Genomic DNA, 19,287 nt, shown 5'->3' on the forward strand with positions numbered 1-19,287 from the left:
TGGGCAGGTGGCGCGCTACCCCGACAAACTCACTGTGTCCTGTGCTCTCAGGTCTGCCAGTTCCCACGCTCCGGGCTCTGCGCCAGCTCGGCGGGGTGGGGGGGCACTGCTGGCTCTTCCGGGGGCGATGCAGCATCACAGGGCTTCGGCTTATCCCAGGCCAGGGCGCCGACCCTCCCCGCGGGGCCCTCTCTCTGGAAGGCGGCGGGCCGGGTCTGGCTCATCCCTTAAAGAACAGAAGGTTGGGCTCGCTGTGCCCGCCCCAGACACAAAATGACAGGCTTCCTCTGCGTGCCCCCACCTCACAAAGCGTTAGGGTCCAAGGACATTATTCTCATTATAAATGGGGTTCAATCGCACCGCGAGATTCTAAACGTTGGAGTCTGTGTTCCCGCCTCTAATTCCCAGGTGCTTATTTCATTAGCAGTAGCTGCTTTGGACGTTCCTACTGATGAACAGTTAGACAAAGGTATTGACAAGTAGAGAAGAAAACAAGCATCGAAAGCTAGGTGAAGGGGGTGCGGCGCGTCTCGAGACACAAGATGCCGAGCCCTTCTTTTCCCTTCCCTCCCCCCTCAGCCCTGAGCCCATCCCCAGCAAATCAGGCAAGCTGTAAATGGATATAGGTAAAGATGCAGGAGGTGATGGAGAAGGCGATGGCCGCGTAGATAAAGATGGAGAGGTGCGGGAAATGGTCGAGATAGCAGCCCTCGTGCAGTGGAGGCGCCTCCTCCTGGGGCTGGGGGCGCGCCGCGGCCTTGGGGGGCTGCCCAGGGCGGGCCCCCTGCGCCTTCCCACCAGTGCGCCGACCGGCCTTCCTGCCCGCGGCCCACGACGACTTGGGCCGGCGGACAGCCGGGGTCTCTTCTGGAGGAGGTTTGTCAAACAGGCCTTCGGAATCAGAGTCGGGGTCCGGGCGAAGCTGCTCGTGGTCCCAGGGTTTGCGCTGAAAGAGTTGGTCCGCCATTGGCGAGAAGCGCGGTGAGGCGTGTCTGCCTGTTCCGGGTGATCGGGTCCGGGCAGAGTCGAGGCGCAGTGGGTGGCGGCGGGGCTGCGGCTGTATTTCTACTACCGGGGAGGGGGCGGCGTGGGGCGGAGCCGGGGAGGGGGCGGGGGCTCTGCAGGGTCTGCGCAGCGTTTGTCTCAGTCGAGGCGCCTCTTGCTCCTGGCTCCCGCTTCAGCGCCCCCGCCTGTTGCAGAGGGTGGCTGTCCAGGTTCAATCTCCAGGACGCTCCAGGGCTGGCGCCTCAGGAGTCTGTGTGCAACCTGCCCCGTTTCCATGGCAACCTGACGCGGGGCGCAGGAAGGAGGGGGTGCGAGCTGGGACCCAGGGGCGTGAAAAGAGGACTTGGGGCCAAAGAAGCGGAAGTGCAGACGGCCAGGATCCCAGCTCCGCGCGGGGCTTCCCCGAGGAGTTTTTTCTCCTTTTAAAAGAAATATTGTGGGGTCTTTTTTTTTTTTTTTTTTTTTTGCGGTACGCGAGCCTCACTGTTGTGGCCTCTCCCGTTGCGGAGCACAGGCTCCGGACGCGCAGGCTCAGCGGCCATGACTCACGGGCCCAGCCGCTCCGTGGCATGTGGGATCTTCCCGGACCGGGTCAGGAACCCGCGTCCCCTGCATAGGCAGGCGGACTCTCAACCACTGCGCCACCAGGGAAGCCCTGGGCTGTTTCTTCTCATCAGCAAACTGTGATAATACAGACTGGCCCCCCCACACACACATACACTTTGATTGACTTTCTCTCTCCTACCTTTGTGCTCCCTGGACTTGACTTTACCTGGTTTCACCAAGGCTTCCCATACCACAGTCCCATCTTTCTTGTTTCTCATTTGCAACCTGATCCTTGACCTCAAATGGCCAACGCAGAACTCAGAGAACAGCTGGGATTCTCTGGGGCTCCGATAGCAGAGCTCTAGTTCCTGCAGAGAGAAAGAATCTCCCTGTGAGAAGCCACGATTCATCCTGAGAATAAGGTCTTTCTCCACCTGGCACCTTCTTGGCCCTGCTCAACCCCGTAGGAACCCTCTGACCATCTCCTGTACTGAAAGTAATTGCCACCTTTAGACACTGCTCTTTAAATATTCCACAAATCCTCAGAAGGATAAGCACAGCTGGGTACCCCATGAATGAGTCAGGACTCATCCTTAAATGTAGCGTTCACACATTCTAACCCAGATCCTTATTCCTCCGTCTCCGCCCTCCCTGCTAAATGAGTGCCTGCTATTTAAGCAGTTACAGCTTTATCCTTGTTGGGTCTGCCCTGCCTAGAGATAAGATTTGCTGAGGTTCCCAGTCATAGCATTGCCCCTGTTTTCTGATAACACCCAATCTAGAGCAAACCTTCATTTCCTTAGACCTTCCCCCAAATTACCCAACCAAGGCCCAGATCCTATAATAGGTTCTTCCTACCTTTGTACTGAGAGGCCCCGTGGTTCCCCAGGGTGTGTGTTCTCCCACTGCAACGAGTCCTAAACCCAGTGTCTTCAGCTACAGGTGTGTTCATGGCGGGTTTTTTTTTTTTTTTGCGTTACACGGGCCTCTCACTGCTGTGGCCTCTCCCGTTGCGGAGCACAGGCTCCGGACGCGCAGGCTCAGCGGCCATGGCTCACAGGCCCAGCCGCTCTGTGGCATGTGGGATCTTCCCGGACTGGGGCACGAACCCGTGTCCCCTGCATCGGCAGGAGGACTCTCAACCACTGCGCCACCAGGGAAGCCCATGGTGGTTTTGACTGGAGATCCTTAACACCCTATAGCCCAACCCTTCCCAATGTTGTCCCCATCCTGAATGTGACCCCCGCCAACTAACTCCCTTTCTCCCAATCTTTGAAGCATTCCTGTTCACCCTACATCCCACTCCATGTCTGCCCAACCCCAGTTCACCCCGTCCCTGGGAAAGCTCTGAGACCTGCCCACAGGTATCCCCAAGCAGTACCTCTGACCCTGGTGAGGGCCAAACATCTGGGCGGCTCGCCTCCGGCATTATTTCCAGCTTCTCCGAACCAGACACAACGTAGCGGGAGCCCATGGAGAGCGGGGTCAGCGGGGGTGGCTTGTGTTTTGCACCAAGTGGAACTTCTTTTCTTCATCATCTATGGCCTGAGGAGTGTACAGAACAAGGATCAAGGGAGGAGGTATGTCTGGCGTCCCAGAGGTCCCACCCTATGGAATCTGGTCTGAACAAAGTGAGATGGGGCTTCCATGTGTTTGTGTTGGTGGAGGGGGCTATACCACCCCTGCTGACCCCTCACCCCCCATGCATTGCTACACAGAGAGCCCCATGCTTGGCCTCTGCGATACTCAGGGTGGGAATCAGGGCGTTGCTGGAGAAGACATGGGAATGGGGGAAAGGAGACAGTTCTAAGCATGGAGACCGCTCATCTTTTGACTCCTGGGAAGAGGCTTGTCCAGAGATGAGTGATGGAGCAGCAAAGCCAGCTGGAGGAGACCTTAGGGATCCAGACCAGACCATGGCTGAGCAGGGGCAGGATTATTCATCCACTTCAAGGCTCCTGCTTATAAGAGTCCCATCCTTATTCCCAGTTGACCCATCTAGGGGACTCTCTGGTGACATTTCCTGTTTGCTGTCAGCCCACCCTGGCCCGACCTTTCTGGCTCTTACTGCCACCTTCTGAATGGAGCAGTCACTGGGGATCAGGTAGAGGCGGAAGGTGACTTCCTCAGGATGGAGGTGATGGTAGAGCCACACGGTGGAAGTGATGGGAATGAAGCGCAGAGCAGCGTGGACCACCCTCAGTAGAACTCCCATATGGGCAAGAAGCTGGGGTTTTCCAGGACGGTGTAATATGGCGCCACCCTGGCTGGCTTCTCCAAGAGCATCCCCTCTTCTTTGAAGTGGGCCACTTGGAACAGGGGGATGTCCACGTAGTTCCCTGTCAAAGAAAGCATTCAAGAGGCAAGGACTTAGTACCCTCACTGAGTCTGGCTTGGCTGGGGGAGTGATGTCCCCAGGTGCAGGCCCAGTGGCCTTCCTGGGGGACCCAGCCAGGGAAGCCATCATGCGGGGACTTTGGGCAATACTGTCTCTAGGGTGGGAGCACTGCAGAAACTCCCTTTAGCCAAACCCATACAGAGGCCCAGTCCCTGGCCTTGGAGCTGGGAAAGCTATTGACCCCATGGTTACCTGGCTGGTATGGATTTTGTAACTGTGAGGGCCATTGAGTGATGCTGACAGGTTTGACTCCAGGCAGGTGGAGGTCAAGGAGAAGGAAGGGGCAGTGAGGAAATGGAGAGGCCAAGGGTAGTATATACCCTTGTGCCTGCAGCACAGGTCTCTTCCTATTTTTCTTGGTGTAACCTTGGCTATGTTCTTGGTTTCTAGCATCCTTTGGTCACTGCCATTTTTTTTTTAAAGACTTGTTGCCTAATCTTTTGTTAAGTCTACAAGCTACTCAAGAATCTTCCTATATATTCCTTTTCTGCCTAAATCAGCCAGAGTTGATTTGCAGCCAAGACATCTGACCAGGCGTGGACATTGATGAGCCTGAGATGAAGAGAGAGTTTGAGGGATGAAGGTTGGTAGTGGAAGAGACACAGGCCTAGAGGCCAGGAGTCCTAGCTCCATCCCTGAGTTGCTTGGCAACTGCTGCAATGCAGTGGTTTCTGGGCAGCAGAGGGACATCCAGCAAAACAGACAAGGCCCTTAGGCTGCACGGGCACCAATCAGAACATTGCTGACTGATGTTAATCCCAGAAGGGGCCATGCAGAGAGTATTAACTGCTTTTTGTGTGTGTGAAAATAATACCACAGTGGTGTATACCATCTGAAAAAATGCTGAAGAATTCACCAAATACAACTATAATTACCATCTTTCCCTTTTCCACTAGTTTTTCTTTGAAGCAACACCTTTACATGTTTCTGTCATAGCCCGTGGATTTTTTGGATTTCTCATTCTGAGAAGTCACATCTTTTAGCAATTCTAGACATATCTTGGCAGTTCTCTCTTTGACTATTTCATCTTCTCCATTCTCTCTAGCATATCCTTCTAGAATTCTGATTAGATGTATGTTAGGCCTTCTCATGGTATCCTCCCTGTCACTTAATCTTTTTTTTCTTTATGTTTTCCTATTTTCTTTAATTAGCTTGTTACCAAATTTGATTTATCATTTTTAATGGTTTATTGCTTTTTCCCCTAGACTATTTCTTTAAGCAAATGAAACATACGTATTTTGTGTTCTGTTTCTGATAACACAAAATGTCTGAAGTCTTTATGGGACCAATTCTTTTTTATTTATTTATTTATTTATTTATAGATTATTTTATTTTATTTTATTTTATTTATTTTTGGCTGCGTTGGGTCTTTGTTGCTGTGCAGGCTTTCTCTAGTTGCGGCGAGCGGGGCTACTCTTCCTTGTGGTGCGTGGGCTTCTCATTGCGGTGGCTTCTCTTGTTGTGGAGCACGGGCTGTAGGTGCGTGGGCTTCAGTAATTGTGGCATGCGGGCTCAGTAGTTGTGGCTCGCGGGCTCTAGAGCGCAGGCTCTGTAGCTGTGGTGCATGGGCTTACCTGCTCCGCAGCATGCGGGATCTTCCTGGACCAGATATCGAATCTGTGTCCCCTGCACTGGCAGGCGGATTCTTAACCACTGCACCACCAGGGAAGTCCTGGGACCCATTCTTATTTTATTAAAAAAATTTTTTTAAAATTTTATTTATTTATTTATTTAATGGGACCAGTTCTGGTACCTATGTTTCTGCTGGTTCTCATTTATGGTGCCTTGTTGACTGTTTGTAATTTTTGACTGTGAGCTTATATTTCTTGGAACTTTCTCTGTGGGAAGTCTTTGGAGGTGAGAGAGGTAACTACGTTACCCTTTATGACTACATCTCCTTCTGGAAAGCCCCTCTTTCATGGCTCCATCTTGCAAATGGAGTCTGGTGACACTGCTTCTTCTCCCTGCCTGTAGGAGAAGCAATGGCTTCCCATTTGTCATTAGTCTCCAGGGACCCCAACATTCCTTGTTAGTTCACTTAGCCTCAATTAGTTCACTTAGCCTCAATTAGTTCACTTAGCCTTACTTTATAAATAGTCCTATCTTTGAAAAATCTTTTTGAAAATCTCAACTGAGTATATAATGTTTCCAATCTATGTAAAGAAAACTTAATAAATGCTAGTTTTTATTGTACTTTCTATTTAGGGAAACTTTCAAGTAATTCAGGCAAAAATAATTATGAGCCTGGGGACAAAAGTGCTTCAGAAAGATATGCCCAGAGCACCGTGGAAGGAGAGAAAAGCTGTCTCCATTTCTGCAACCCTCTCTCAGGCTCCCTAAGGAAGCCACAAGCTCCTCCCTCAGGACATTACCATCCAAAGCCCCATTCAGGCCCGTTCTTACCACCAGCACCTTGCTTCCGCACCTCCCTCTTGCTTACCTTGGAGGGCCACAAAGTGAGGCAGGTACACGGCTCCTGGCTCAGCCTTGATGTCATACAGAGGCCCTGCAACTATCCAGCTGTGCTGTGGGAATGTCCTGTTCAGGAACTGGTCCCAGGCACAGAATTCAATTTCAATGGTCACTGGCCCTCTCACCACAAAGCGGAGACCAGTGTTGGGCCAGTGGCAGAAGCCGGCCACGGGGAAGTGAACTCTGGGAAAAATGGGGAGAAGTGGACACTGAATTACTCCATACAAATTCACTGAGCATCTACCAGATCCTGTGCCAGGCACTACGGATCCTGTAGAGTGGCTCTAAGCCCAGACGTTGAAGTCAAATGGATTTGGGTTTGAATACTGACTTCTCTGCTCTCTGACTGTGGATCCCTGAGCATGATACTGAACCCCCCTAACCTCAGTTTCCCCATCTGTAACTAGGGTACAGTCATGAGTAATCAGTGACCTAATGCAGCTGGATAGCTTAATACATGCCTAGGGGTGGTTGGCTCTTTCTGTAATGATGATGATGATAATGAAATAGGAAAGTGTTCTTGTTTTTAAAGGTTTATTTGCCGATAATTAATAACAATCTTCATGGTAATATTAATGATAAACCCTTGGAGCTGAAAACAACACTTTACAGTGTTCTTAAGTGACTTTCCCAAGGTTCCCCATCTGGTAAATGGTAGATGTCAGCTTCTGTAGATGTTAAGTTGGGAGTGATAGTCTCTCTCAGCTGTGATAATGTCTGTGATGGTGAACGGCAATGTGTTATGTGAGAGATCATGACAAAGGTTATAATTTATTACTTATGACTGTAAACCCTGGAAGGCAGGGCTGTCTTATTCATCTCAGGGCCCCCAGTTACTAGCATGGAACTTAGCACACAGTAGATATTAATGTAACAGGAGCATATAGATGAAAAGAGATTTAGATGAGATTTGAGACATAAGTCAAATACAATGAGTGGGCTTTGGATAGTGCTTAGAACAAATCATCTGCAAAGACACACTTTAGACAGTTGAGCACATTTGAATATGGATTGGGTATTAGATGATACAAAAGGCTTATTGTAAATTTTGTGAGATGTGAAAATGGCATTGTGGTTATGGAAGAAAAGGTCTTTATTTGTACTTTTTGAAATGTATCACAAAATATTTAAGGATAAAATCACCCGATGCCTTGGATTTAAAACACTGTAACAACAAAAAGGGGGGGCAAGTGAATAGTTGAAACAAATTTGGCAAAAATGGTTGTTGAAGCTGGTTAATGGGTACGTGGAAGTTCCCTGGACTCTACTTTTGTGTCTATTTAAAAAATGTTTGTAGCAAAACCTCTTTTTCCATAATAAAAGCACCAACCCAGTATCTCAGCCCTGTCCCTGCATGGTGGCTTGGCAGGGGGCTGGGGGGGACCCAATGGGCCAAGAGTGGGGAGCAGACTCCCTGTGGGGACCCAGGATGGGGATGGGGGACAGGCAGAGCCCCCTCACTCACCGGTACAGGCTCGTCTCTTTGTCAACTACGTCGGTAGCCACAGGCCCTGTGGGACCCCAGAAGTCATCCTCGGTCTCCAGAGACTCTGTGTGTCGGTCCCCCAGAGGGGCAGGAGACGACAGACAGAAGGGTTCCACCTGTGCTACTTGAGGGGAGCTTCCCTCTGGAACAGACGGGGCAGCGGCCAGCTTTAGATTCTCCTGCCTGGCCGCCCCCGGCCCCCTGGGGCTGGACCATGGAGGGGCCACTCCCAAGACTGGTCTGCCGGCTATCTGAGGAGGCCCCACCGGCCCCCACCCCCCTTCCTCCCCTTTCCCACTTCCCAGAAGTGTCGCTCTTCCCAGCATGCCCTGGGTGGGCAGCTTGTAAGAGGAGCATGGCTCAAAAGATGGATGGGCAGGGATGGAGAGGTGATTCCCAGGCCTCCGAAGCCCAGAGCGGACCTTGGAAGACTGGGCTCCGGTTCAGAGTCTGAGACATGCTATAGATGTTCAGGAGAGGGGCAGCCCCGGCCCCCATGGCTGGGAGAGAGGGAAGCAGAAATCCTGCAAGGTTCTGGAAGTAGAAGATCTCGCAGTCTCTCCTAGGTGGGTATCCTGCCCTGTCCCACTTCAGAGGCAGGGGGTTGGAGGGAGTGACCTTTCACAGCTGCCACCACCCTCCTGCAACCCCACATCACGATGCTCCCAGCCTGGCCCCTTCCAAGTACCTGATTCTTGTCTCTGCCGCTTGAATGAGGACATATCACTTGTCCCTCCTCCACCTGGGCCCTCGTTAGGGATCGTCAGACTTGGCTTCCTAGACAGAATTCATTCTCCCTGAGATCTTGGGAGGATGCTGGGGGCTGTCTACATGACATCCCCACTTGAATTCAACTCATCTGAATTTAAACTCATGGTCCCCATTGGGCTTCTCCCATAGTCCCTATCTCCACAAATGGCCCGCATCCACCCAGCTGTTTATGCCAGAACTGGGGTATCGTCCTGACTTCTCCCTCGGCCACTCTGAGAGCTGATTGATCACTTTAATTAATTACCTTGACACCACCTCCAAAACAGCTCTTTTCTATTCTCTATTTTCTTTTCTATTCTCTCCACCTCCATGGCCTCCACCCTGGTCCCAGGCCCTGGCATCTGTGGCTCAAACCACTGCATCATCCTAAAGGGTTCCTTGCTTTTGCTCTTGACTCTCTCTGGTCCATTTTTCACTCAGCAGCTGATCTGAAAGTGTGAATCTGGCAGCACTTCACTGCTAAAGCCCTGAAATGTCTATTGCTTTGGGGGGTAAAAAAAAAAAAAGTTCTTAACATGGCCCCAAAGGTGTTAGGTCCTGTGCCCCCGGCCCCCGCCCCCAGCCCCACCTGTGCCACTCCAGCTGCTCACTTACCTCTAGACCAGTGGTTCTAAAGCTGGTGTTAAAAATCACCTGGAGGGGGCCTCCCTGGTGGCGCAGTGGTTGAGAGTCCGCCTGCTGATGCAGGGGATACGGGTTCGTGCCCCGGTCTGGGAGGATCCCATATGCCGCGGAGCGGCTGGGCCCGTGAGCCATGGCCGCTGAGCCTGCGCGTCCAGAGCCTGTGCTCCGCAACGGGAGAGGCCACAACAGTGAGAGGCCCGCGTACCGCAAAAAAAAAAAAAAAAAAAAAAAAAAATCACCTGGAGGGCTTCCCTGGTGGCGCAGTGGTTGAGAGTCCGCCTGCCGATGCAGGGGACGCGGGTTCGTGCCCCGGTCCGTGAGGATCCCACATGCCGCAGAGCGGCTGGGCCCGTGAGCCATGGCTGCTGAGCCTGCGCGTCCGGAGCCTGTGCTGTGCAATGGGAGCGGCCACAACAGTGAGAGGCCCGCGTACCAAAAAAAAAAAAAAAAATCACCTGGAGGCTGGTTAGAACACAGATTCACCCCAGAGATTCTGACTCAGCAGGTCTGGAGTGGGGAAATTTCTACCGAGCGCCCAGGTGATGCTGATGCTGCTGGTCTGCGGACCACACTTTGAGTAGCCCTGCTCCAGGTCCCTAGCCTCCTATTCCTCAAAGAAGCTAAGCTCAGTGCCTCTACTGAAACAGCAAGTAAAACGTGGACCAGCTGAAACTGGTTTTGCCTCCTTAAATACATTGATTGATTAATCCAGCCTTGAGTTATTTTACAGAGACAGCACTGCACATGTGCAAGATGAGAACCCATGTCGCCAGGATGACCCCAGAACCAAGAATCTTCAGTCTATGGAACTCAAAGAATAGAAATATTGCCACAGGAGCCCTTTATGGAGTAAGAAGTCCTTCAAAAAAGGAAAATCTGGCTTCAGCAGCACGAGTAGCTTGTATGGCTGATTCGATTCTAGCCAGTCAGCTTCCAAGTGTGAAATTTCTCTAACCCTTTAAATGTCACCCTGAAGACAGATTTGAGAGCCTCACCTCCTGTGTCCTTGCTGGCTGACCTAGCAATAAAACTCTTTCTTTTCTCAAAAGCTGGCGTCCTAGTCTTGGCTTCTGTGCACATCGGGCAGCAGGCTCTTGCTCGGCACAAAGACCTCTGCCAGGAATTGACCCCTTCTCGGCCCAGCTAACCCCTCCCAGCGTTCAGAGCTCAGCTCACCTGCTTTGGATAGAGTCCAGTAGGCCCATCAATGTGCTCACAGGAGCCCGAGTGTAATTCTACAGGCGGGGGGATAACTTGCCCCTGTCTCTCTCCCTGCTGGGCTGAGCCCCTGCAGTTGGGTCTTTGTTCACTGCTGTGTGCCTAACACATTGTGGGGCTGCAGGGAATGTTGTTCTCTGATGAATGGATCCTTCTCCTAAGCCTAGGAGCCCCTTCCTTTCCATTTTCGGCGAGGCCTGGCGCCCAAGAACCTGGGGACAGATGACCTTTGCAGTCACGGGCCGAGATGGACCACACTGGGAAAGCATGGGGCTGCAGCAGGTTCCGCGGGGAGGAAGAGGGACTCTCCCGTCCCTGGGGCTTACCCCTCAAGCCCGGAGTGTGTGTATATGTGTGTAGGTGTATGGGGGGGCATGGGAGTGGTATTTCCCCGCCAAGGCCCTCTCTCTTTGTCTTTGTCTCCCCCTGGTGGTCATTGCTTTCCATGTTCCAAATCTCACCCACGCACCCATTCACTTTCTTCCATTTGTTCATCTTTTTCATCTCATGGAATGGTTTAAGCAGAAGAGTTGCATGATTCTATTTGCACTAAACAAACAACCAAACCTCACTCTGGCTGCTGTACTTTGTTGGCTTCTTCCCAGCTCTGCTGTCTCTGCCTCCACCCCACATTTCTTTCCCCATCTCTTGGCTCTGGACCAGCCTCAAGGACTCAGCTGGGCCTCGATCAGCAGGTGGGAGTTCTGGGTGTCCCCACCTTACCATATCCTGGAGATGAGCAGCTGAGGCTTCTCTTTCAGGGCCCTCAGCACCTCTGTCACCTCCTCACTCAGCTGGGTCTGATCCAGCCTGCAGGCACAAAGGAAGCCTGGTTCGGCCGGGACCCCCATGCGATCCCGAGGTCCTCGGGGCTCACAGTTGTGGAATCTGCCACCTCCCACGGGAACCTGTCACAGATTGGGTTCCCTGGGAATCAGGCTCTGGGATGGAAAGTAAATTGAGGCGCACTGGATCAACACCAGGACGAGGGAAGGAGGGAAGCAGGTCTGGGCAGGCGGAGAACTTGGGCTGCGATGCAGTCTCAGTGGAGACCTCAGCCGGCTCTACAGGGGCCTCTGAAGTCGGGATGACCCCTCAGAGCTCTCCCAAATTGGGAGGAGGGGCTGGGTCTTTATATCCCAACACCAGTCAGGCATTGGATGCAGGCCACACTAGGAAGGGGACGTGACCTTGGGTGAGGTGGCCCTCGCTGGCAGAGGCCATCCCGGTAGCTGCTGCCAGTAGCATTCCCAGTGACTCGGGGTTACATCTTCATTCCCGGAGGGCATCTGGGCAGCGCCTCACAGCATCCACCACAGAACACTCATTCTCCGTGGCCTCAAAATTACCACCCAGGGGTAGGTCCTGGGGTTTCCTGCCCAGAGGCTAGAAGTTTTGCTGGGAAGAGAGTGCCCGGTTTCCATTCTCATAGGCCTTGTGTTCTGGGTTTTCTGTCAGATCAGGGACAGCTGTTGCCCTTGCTGGGCCTCTGTGGCCTCACCTCTAACACAGGTGGACCTGGTCTGCCTGTTGTGAGCCCATGGACAAGGCAGGGGTAAAGACCCTGCACACTGTAAAGGGCGCTGCACACTTCACTCATTGCTGCTATCAGAGCTAGTGTCCCCTAGGGAGGGGATGGAGCCCCCCACGTAGATGGTTATCCCTCCCAGTCGGTCCTGGGGCTCTGAGAGGAAGGAAGCAGAAACCTTCGCAGGACGACCGAGAGTGGGCTGCTCTGAGGCAACCCAGACCAGTAACGGGTGAGCTGGGCCATGAATCCAGCTCTGCCCGCAAAGGCCAAGGTCTGGAGAGGCTTGCATCATGGAGCCAGAAATCCTTGGTGGGGAATGGCCTGGTACTCCCCTGGTGTGTATGGCTGGAATCAACTTTGGGAGACCTGCAGACTGTTTCCCCTGCTCTCTTGCCCTGACGACTCCTTCAGCCTGAGAGCCCACGAGGGAGGCCTGGCTGAGGACGGCCAGGGCCCAGGCTCTGCAGACCCCTCTGAAGGCCCACTAGAGCTCGAGGGTAGGACCAGAGGGGGTGGGATGTGGAGGGTCTGCAGCCTGTCAGCTCTCTGAGTGTGTGACAGGGCCTCAGCCGGGAGCTGCAGGGAAGGGTTCAGCCGGGCACAGCCAGTGGGCTTGTCGGGAGGTGAAGGAGAGAGGAAGTGGCTGGGAGGCAGCGTGGGGAGTGGTGCTCAGAGCAGAGCATCACCCTCGGGGCCTGCAGGGTGGAAATGAGGGCTGGACGCTCGCTGCTCTTCAGCCATGCAGGTCTCTGGTGCTCTGAGCCCGTTTCTGTCTGAGCCCTGTCCTAGCGTTTATGTGTATCTTGTTCCATTATAGTCTATGAAGTGGACATGACAGTCCCATCAGACACATAAAGAAATCAAGTCTCAGATGAAGAGCCGCCCGAGTCACACGGCCTAAGTAAGTGGCAGAGCTGGCAAGGAACCCAGGCTGGCCATGCATTTATCTTTCCCTTTCCCTTCCCCTGTCCCATTCCACAGCACTTGCATCCCTTGCTACCCTCACCCCCATTCCCTGCCCTCTGACCGGAAGGGACCCACAGGGCCTCACCACAGTAGTGTGAGTTGGCAGGTAGGCTGTCTGAGCCCTTCACAGAGCAGCCTCATGCCGAGGTCATCCAGGTTGTTCTGCTACAGGTCTAGCTCGGTCAGGCTGGGGCTGGACCCGAGCACGGAGGCCAGGTCCTGGCAGCAGCCGGACGTGAGGCCGCAGCTGACCAGCCTGCAGGGGAGACACATATGGGCCCTCAGTCAGGCCCTCTCCTCGGGGTACCTGGGATCTGGTTTCCCTTTCTAGTACCCATGGCCCTTTGGGGGTTCTGGGGTGACGTTAAAGGGAGATAAAGACCTGATGGGCTTGCAGGAACCTGGGAGATTTAAATTTTCCTCTTGCAGCCAAGGAGCCACTCAGGATACAGGCGAACTCCCTTTTTCACTCCTGTGTGATTCCCGGGAATCCTGCCCACTCACCCTATCAACCTTATATGATTAATTTACCCAGTGTTCCACTGGTACGCCTGGATCTCATTCTTAGCTGCATCAGCCCTGCCAATTGCCCAGAGTTACCTGACATAGGATGCTTTGGTGGGTTTCAACATTAAGGGCATCTACAATACAGGATGAAAGGAGAGCGAGCTTCTGATATAAGAACAAAAGTCGAGGAGGATTGTGAGGGCTTCAGCGGGAAGCTCTCGTGGCCCCTGTGAACTTCCACCTTCTCTCTGCCCCATGGTGGTAGGGCAGCTCCCTCTACCTCCCCGTGCCCATCCCACAAAGTGGTGCCAACGAGGAGCAATTACAACAGTCGCCACAGCTTGCAGCTTGGCTGTCTCAGGCCCTGGCAAAGGTGCTCAGCTCCAGTGTCCAGGAGCATGTTGAAGCTCAATTCTAGTTCCACCAGGGTTTGGCTGGCACTCAGCCCAGAGGCAAGGTCCTTGCAGCCTTCAGCTGTGAGGTCGCAGCCGGCCAACCTATGGGAGACACATGCCCGTGGCCTTGAGTTTAGTTACCTGTTGATTCCACAAACACCCACAAGCACCCGTTGAGCGTCTACTCGGGGCCAGCCCTGTGGGCCAGGCGGAGGTCAGTAAGACCCCCCAGCCCCCAGGCCCCCAGAAATGCACAGGCACTGGGGGATAGACGTAGAAACAAATAACAGTCAGTTTTCGGATCTCTTTTGATCAAAACCCTCCCGTGTTTTCCCAGGTCATCAGAGGTGAATTCAAGGTCCTGGTCCCTGCCTGTGAGACACTGGAGATCTGGCTCCTTGTCATCTCTGTCCTCATCTCACATCACTTTTAGCTGCATCTTCACGGGCCTCGCTGTTCCTTAAACACTCCAGGCATGGTCCCACCTCAAGTTCTTTGCACCTGCTGTTTCTTCTGCCTGGAACAAGCTTTGTACCTGGTATCTCATGGCTTGTTCCCTCACCTGCTTCAGGTCTTTGCTCAAAAGTCACCTTGGTGGAATCTTGCCTCACCACCCTCCCTATTTAAAATTGCACACCCAGGGACTTCCCTGGTGGCTCAGTGGTTAAGAATCCACCTGCCAGTGCAGGGGACATGGGTTTGATCCCTGGTCCGAGAAGATCCCACATGCCACAGAGAAACTAAGCCTGTGTGCCACAACTACTGAGCCTGTGTTCTAGAGCCCGCGAGCCACAGCTACTGAGCCCGCGTGCCACAACTACTGAAGCCCAAGTGCCTAGAGCCCGTGCTCTGCAACAGGAGAAGCCACCGCAGTGAGAAGCCCGCGCACCGCAACGAAGAGTAGCCCCTGCTAGCCACAACTAGAGAAAGCCTGCGTGCAGCAACGAAGACCCAGTGCAGCCAAAAATAAATAAATAAATAAAAAATTAAAAGAAAACCCAAACCAGTCACTGTTAAAAATAAATAAGTAAAATAAAATAAAATTGCACACCCAGCCCCAACCCTCTCCTCCTTTTTGCTTTACTTTTCTCTATAGCTCTTATCATATACAACATATTTTACTTATTCTTTTGAATTTTTGTCCCCACCCCCTCCATAATGTAGGCTCCCTGAGGAAGGAGTTTTGCCCATTTTCATTACTACCCGTACCCAAGTGCCTACAGCAGTGTCTGGCACATAGTAGGCACTGAATAAGTAGGTGGTGAGTGAATGAATGAAATAATGCCCAAAGGGGCAAGTCAGGTGCAGGTGAAGGCAGAGGAAGTGAGTGATTAATTTCGACAAGGGAAGGAGGTGAAGATGTATGAGGAGTGCCTTGAATGATGAGTAGGAGTTCACTGAGATGCCCAACCCAAGTAAAATATTCTTCAGGTAAATACCCAGAAGTGGGATAGCTGGGTCACGTGATAGTACTATTCTTAATTTTTTGAGAAATCTCCATTCCATTTTCCATAGTGGCTGCAATTTACATTCCCACCAACAGTGTTATGGGGGTTCCCTTCTCTCCACACCCTCTCCAGCACTTGTTATTTCTTGCCTTTTTGATAATAGCCATTTTAACAGGTGTAAGGTGATTTCTCATTGTAGTTTTAAAAGCACAAGATATCACCTTTTTAAAAAAATATAGCTATATTGATAAAGCTATATATAACTTGATATATCAATATATAGCTTGATAGCTATAAATTTCCCTCTAAAAAGCACTGCTTCAGCCTCATCAAATAAATTTTTGTCTGTTGTGTTTTTTATTTTATTCATCTCAGAGTATTTTCTAATTTCCCTTGTGGTTTATTCTTTGACCCATTGTTTATTTAGGAGTATGTTGTTTATTTTGGGGTATTTGTGAATTTCCCAAATTTCCTTCTGTGTTGATTTTTTTTTTTTTTTTGGGCTAGCCGAGTGGCTTGCAGGATCTTATTTCCCCAACCAGGGATTGAACACAGGCTGTGGCAGTGAAAGTGCCGAGTCCTAACCACTGGACCACCAGGGAATTCCCTGCTGTTGATTTCTAACTTCATTCTACTATGTTCAGAGAATATAATTTGTATGATATCAATCCTTTTAAATTTTTCAAGATTTGTTTTATGGGGCAGTCTTATTTTTGTATAGAGCTTTACTTGATACCTGTTTGATAGCTCCACTTGGATACCTCAAAGGAACTTTAAATAAATATGCATAAAATCACACTCATGACACCCCACTGCTCCTCTTCCAGTATTTCCCGTCTTAGGGAAGGTGCCACTGTCCCATGAGTTCCTCTGCCCAGAAGCCTACGATCATCCTTGATGTCTCCATCTCCCTTTCTCCATAAATCCAACCCATTACTGAGTTTGGTTGCTTTTACTTTTATAGATCTGTGGAATCCATTCACTTCTTTCCACCTCCATGACCAACACCATAGTCCAAGCTGTCATCATCTCTTACAGAAACGATTGTAATTTTCCTTAGTCCAAGCTCTCACCATCTTTACAGGAACTACTGAAATTTTCCTACAAATGGTTTCTCAACCTCTACTTTTTTGCTCTCCTTCAATCTATCTTTCAGATTGCAGTCTGTTTCTATGTTGAAAATGTACTGATCTGGTTAAACTTCTGCTTAAAAATCCCATTGTAATAGGACTCCCAATTCCAACAGGGTCCATGACATCTTGCATGGTCTGGCTCTGTTGATCTCTGTAGCCTCATCTTGCCCCTTTGCTCTCTACCCTCTAGCCACACTGGCCTGCTTTCAATTCCTTGACTTCCCATCTTCCTTCCTGCCACAGGGCCTTTGTACATGCTATTCCTTCTGCCTGGAACTTTCTTCCCTCCTGCTTTCCTTAGGTCAATCTGCTAATTCTTCAGATCTCCTTCAAGCACACTTTCCTTAAGGAAATTTTCCACTGGAGGCCCTTATCTGGCCCTGTAATTACACATTTGTTAGTGTGGTTCCTTGATTAATGTCAGTCTTTTGCAAGCTCTGTGATAAAAGAATCCTGTTTGTGTTTGTTTATCACAGTAGTCCTGGCACCTGGCACAATGGATGGCCAGAAAGGGGCTCAATGAATGTTTGTTGAATACAAGGACTAAATCCCCCATCCTGGACTGAGCCTCCATCTTAGATCTCCTGTCCATCCCTGTTTCAGAACAGAGCCCAGGCCAGACTCACCACAGGGTCTCTAGGTGGCACCTAGGGCATCTCAGGGCCTCACAAAGACTCTGTACAGCAGAGTGGCTCCAGAAGTTTCCACCCAAGTCCAGCTCCTTCAGGCTTCCAGTGACCTGGAGAACAGAGAAGAGAACCTGCCAGCAGGCATCTGTGACCGGGACCCAGCTCAACCTGAGGGAAGGAGAGAGGGACAGGAGAGACATGACCTGTGTGTGTGGGGTCCGAGGTACACAGCACAGTGGGGGTCTGCCTCTCTGAGTGCCAGGCCACAGTGGGCAGTGCTGTCCCCAGGGCTGACCAGTCTCCCTGACTGTCCCTGAGTACTGCAGATAAAAAAGATGGAAAACAGCTCCCTCTGCCCTCCAGGAACTTCCAGACTGAGGCAGAAGCAGACACACAAAATGAACACTTCAGAATAGTATGGCAAGGGCTGTAGATGGACGAGCCACAAAGAGGAGAGGCACCCAGCCCAGGGTGGTGGGGGAGAGGGGCATCTGACTATAAAATAAAATGTACAGTGTGGCTCAGTTTCGCCATAAAAATGTGCATAGAAAAAAAGACTAGAAGATATACTTCAGTGATTAATGATGGCTGTTGCTGTGTGATGGCATTCTGGTTGATATTAATTTCCATCTTTTGCTTATCTACATATCCTTATTTTTCTACAATGAACATGGGTTTTGCTGTGAGAAAGCAAAAACCGTTAAAAGTCTGAAAATCAAAAGCCCAAATCCAACATTTCTTCCTCTGACTCTTTCTTTTCTGGTTCACTTGTGTGTGATTACTCCTTTCCTCCTGCCACTATCATGCCTTGTCCTCTATTCCTGTGGGCATCACACTCTATTGGTTGGACGTATGTCTTCGACTCCAAATTTTGAGCTCTTGAAGGGCAGGGATTGTGCTTGTTAATCTGTGACCTGTAGGACCTGGCGTTCAATCAGTGCCTAATAAATATTCATGGAATAAATCATGAAAGTACTAACTGATCAATACTGCAGCTGAGGTGGGGGAACCTGGATGGGGAAGTTAACGATCTTGCTGGGGTTGGAGGGTGGTTAGAGAAAGCTACGCCATCACACGCAGGTGGTGGAGTTCAGGCTAAGTGCCTGGGGCCAAAGTGCATTATCGACACAAACAAGCAAGTCAGTTTTGCAGGGAAAAATGGAGACTGCCTCTGAGACACACACATTCCGAGGTGATGGAGGAGATCTCGGGGCCAATGTCATTGTCAACAGTCATCAAAGGGAGTGCCTGAAGCAGCTGAGAGAGTAGTTGCTTGGACAGAATCATGTCGAGAGAGAAAGAAAGGCGGGTGGGCTGTGTGGAGGGGAACTCAGGTCAGCATGGGAGGTGGAGAATACAGTGGCCATCGCAGAGGCAGGATGAGGGGCAGCAGGACAAGGCAAGGCCACAGCAGGCCCACCCAGAAGCAGGCAGGGCGTGTCACCTGGATGGACGCTGCGGCGGAGGATCTTAGGCAGACAGGGAATGGTGGTCAGTTCTGGCAGTCAGACTTCACTGGTGACCTTGACCCTTTAGCCCCTGGGGCCAAGCTTAGAGTGCCCCCAGTGCCCAAGACAGAGGAACCAACATAGGAGCTGGAGAGAAGAGAGGGTGGGAGTACTCACAGCACCGCACCGGGGGGCCTCCATGCTTGTGCCTGCTGTCCGCCCTCAATCAGCTGAAGCCTCTTCACCTGGCAGCAGAATCTAGCGCAGAGAGTGAACCCGAGGAGCTCCATGCCGGTTTGGACGCACATCCTCGTTCCCTGGAAATGGGCCATCGCTTGTGTCAGGAACTCCTCATCTTGAATCTCGTACAGTGAAGCAACTGCAGAGAGTATGGCTGCAGGGAGGAACACTCACGCTGGACTTCCAATTCAGCCCACCACAGCAATTCCCATTTTCTCTCTCGAGACAGCTTGCAGTGGAAAACATTCTCCATCTCTCTCGTCTCCTGCTCACTCAAAAGGCCAAATAGGGCTTCCCTGGTGGTGCAGTGGTTGAGAGTCCACCTGCCGATGCAGGGGACACGGGTTCGTGCCCCGGTCCGGGAAGATCCCACGTGCCACGGAGCGGCTGGGCCCGTGAGCCATGGCCACTGAGCCTGCGCGTCCGGAACCTGTGCTCCGCAACGGGAGAGGCCACAGAAGTGAGAGGCC

At 51.6% G+C, this 19,287-nt stretch overlaps 2 protein-coding genes across 2 annotated transcripts in view; both read right to left on the bottom strand.

Annotated features, from left to right (window-relative positions):
• Positions 1-601: 601 nt before the first annotated feature.
• LOC307067552 (uncharacterized protein) lies at positions 602-967 on the bottom strand (the record flags this gene model as incomplete). The annotated part of the gene is made up of 1 exon (XM_079725004.1): positions 602-967. The coding sequence occupies one exon, from the start codon at positions 965-967 to the stop codon at positions 602-604; it is 366 nt and encodes a 121-aa protein (XP_079581130.1).
• A 176-nt stretch (positions 968-1,143) lies between these two features.
• The window catches only part of NLRP1 (NLR family pyrin domain containing 1), a gene marked incomplete at both ends in the record, with an annotated part of 166,897 nt that continues 148,753 nt past the window's right edge, over positions 1,144-19,287 (bottom strand). The window contains 16 exon segments of the mRNA XM_079725570.1: positions 1,144-1,190; positions 1,751-1,919; positions 2,972-3,057; positions 3,060-3,096; positions 3,626-3,766; positions 3,769-3,890; positions 6,390-6,604; positions 7,887-8,049; positions 8,596-8,684; positions 11,244-11,330; positions 13,103-13,182; positions 13,186-13,273; positions 13,851-14,021; positions 17,127-17,297; positions 18,755-18,944; positions 18,947-19,140. Of these exon segments, the coding sequence (XP_079581696.1) occupies positions 1,144-1,190; positions 1,751-1,919; positions 2,972-3,057; positions 3,060-3,096; positions 3,626-3,766; positions 3,769-3,890; positions 6,390-6,604; positions 7,887-8,049; positions 8,596-8,684; positions 11,244-11,330; positions 13,103-13,182; positions 13,186-13,273; positions 13,851-14,021; positions 17,127-17,297; positions 18,755-18,944; positions 18,947-19,140 (2,050 nt within the window).

The sequence above is a fragment of the Hyperoodon ampullatus genome, assembly GCF_949752795.1.
Source record: "Hyperoodon ampullatus genome assembly, chromosome: 19".
NCBI lineage: Eukaryota > Metazoa > Chordata > Mammalia > Artiodactyla > Ziphiidae > Hyperoodon > Hyperoodon ampullatus.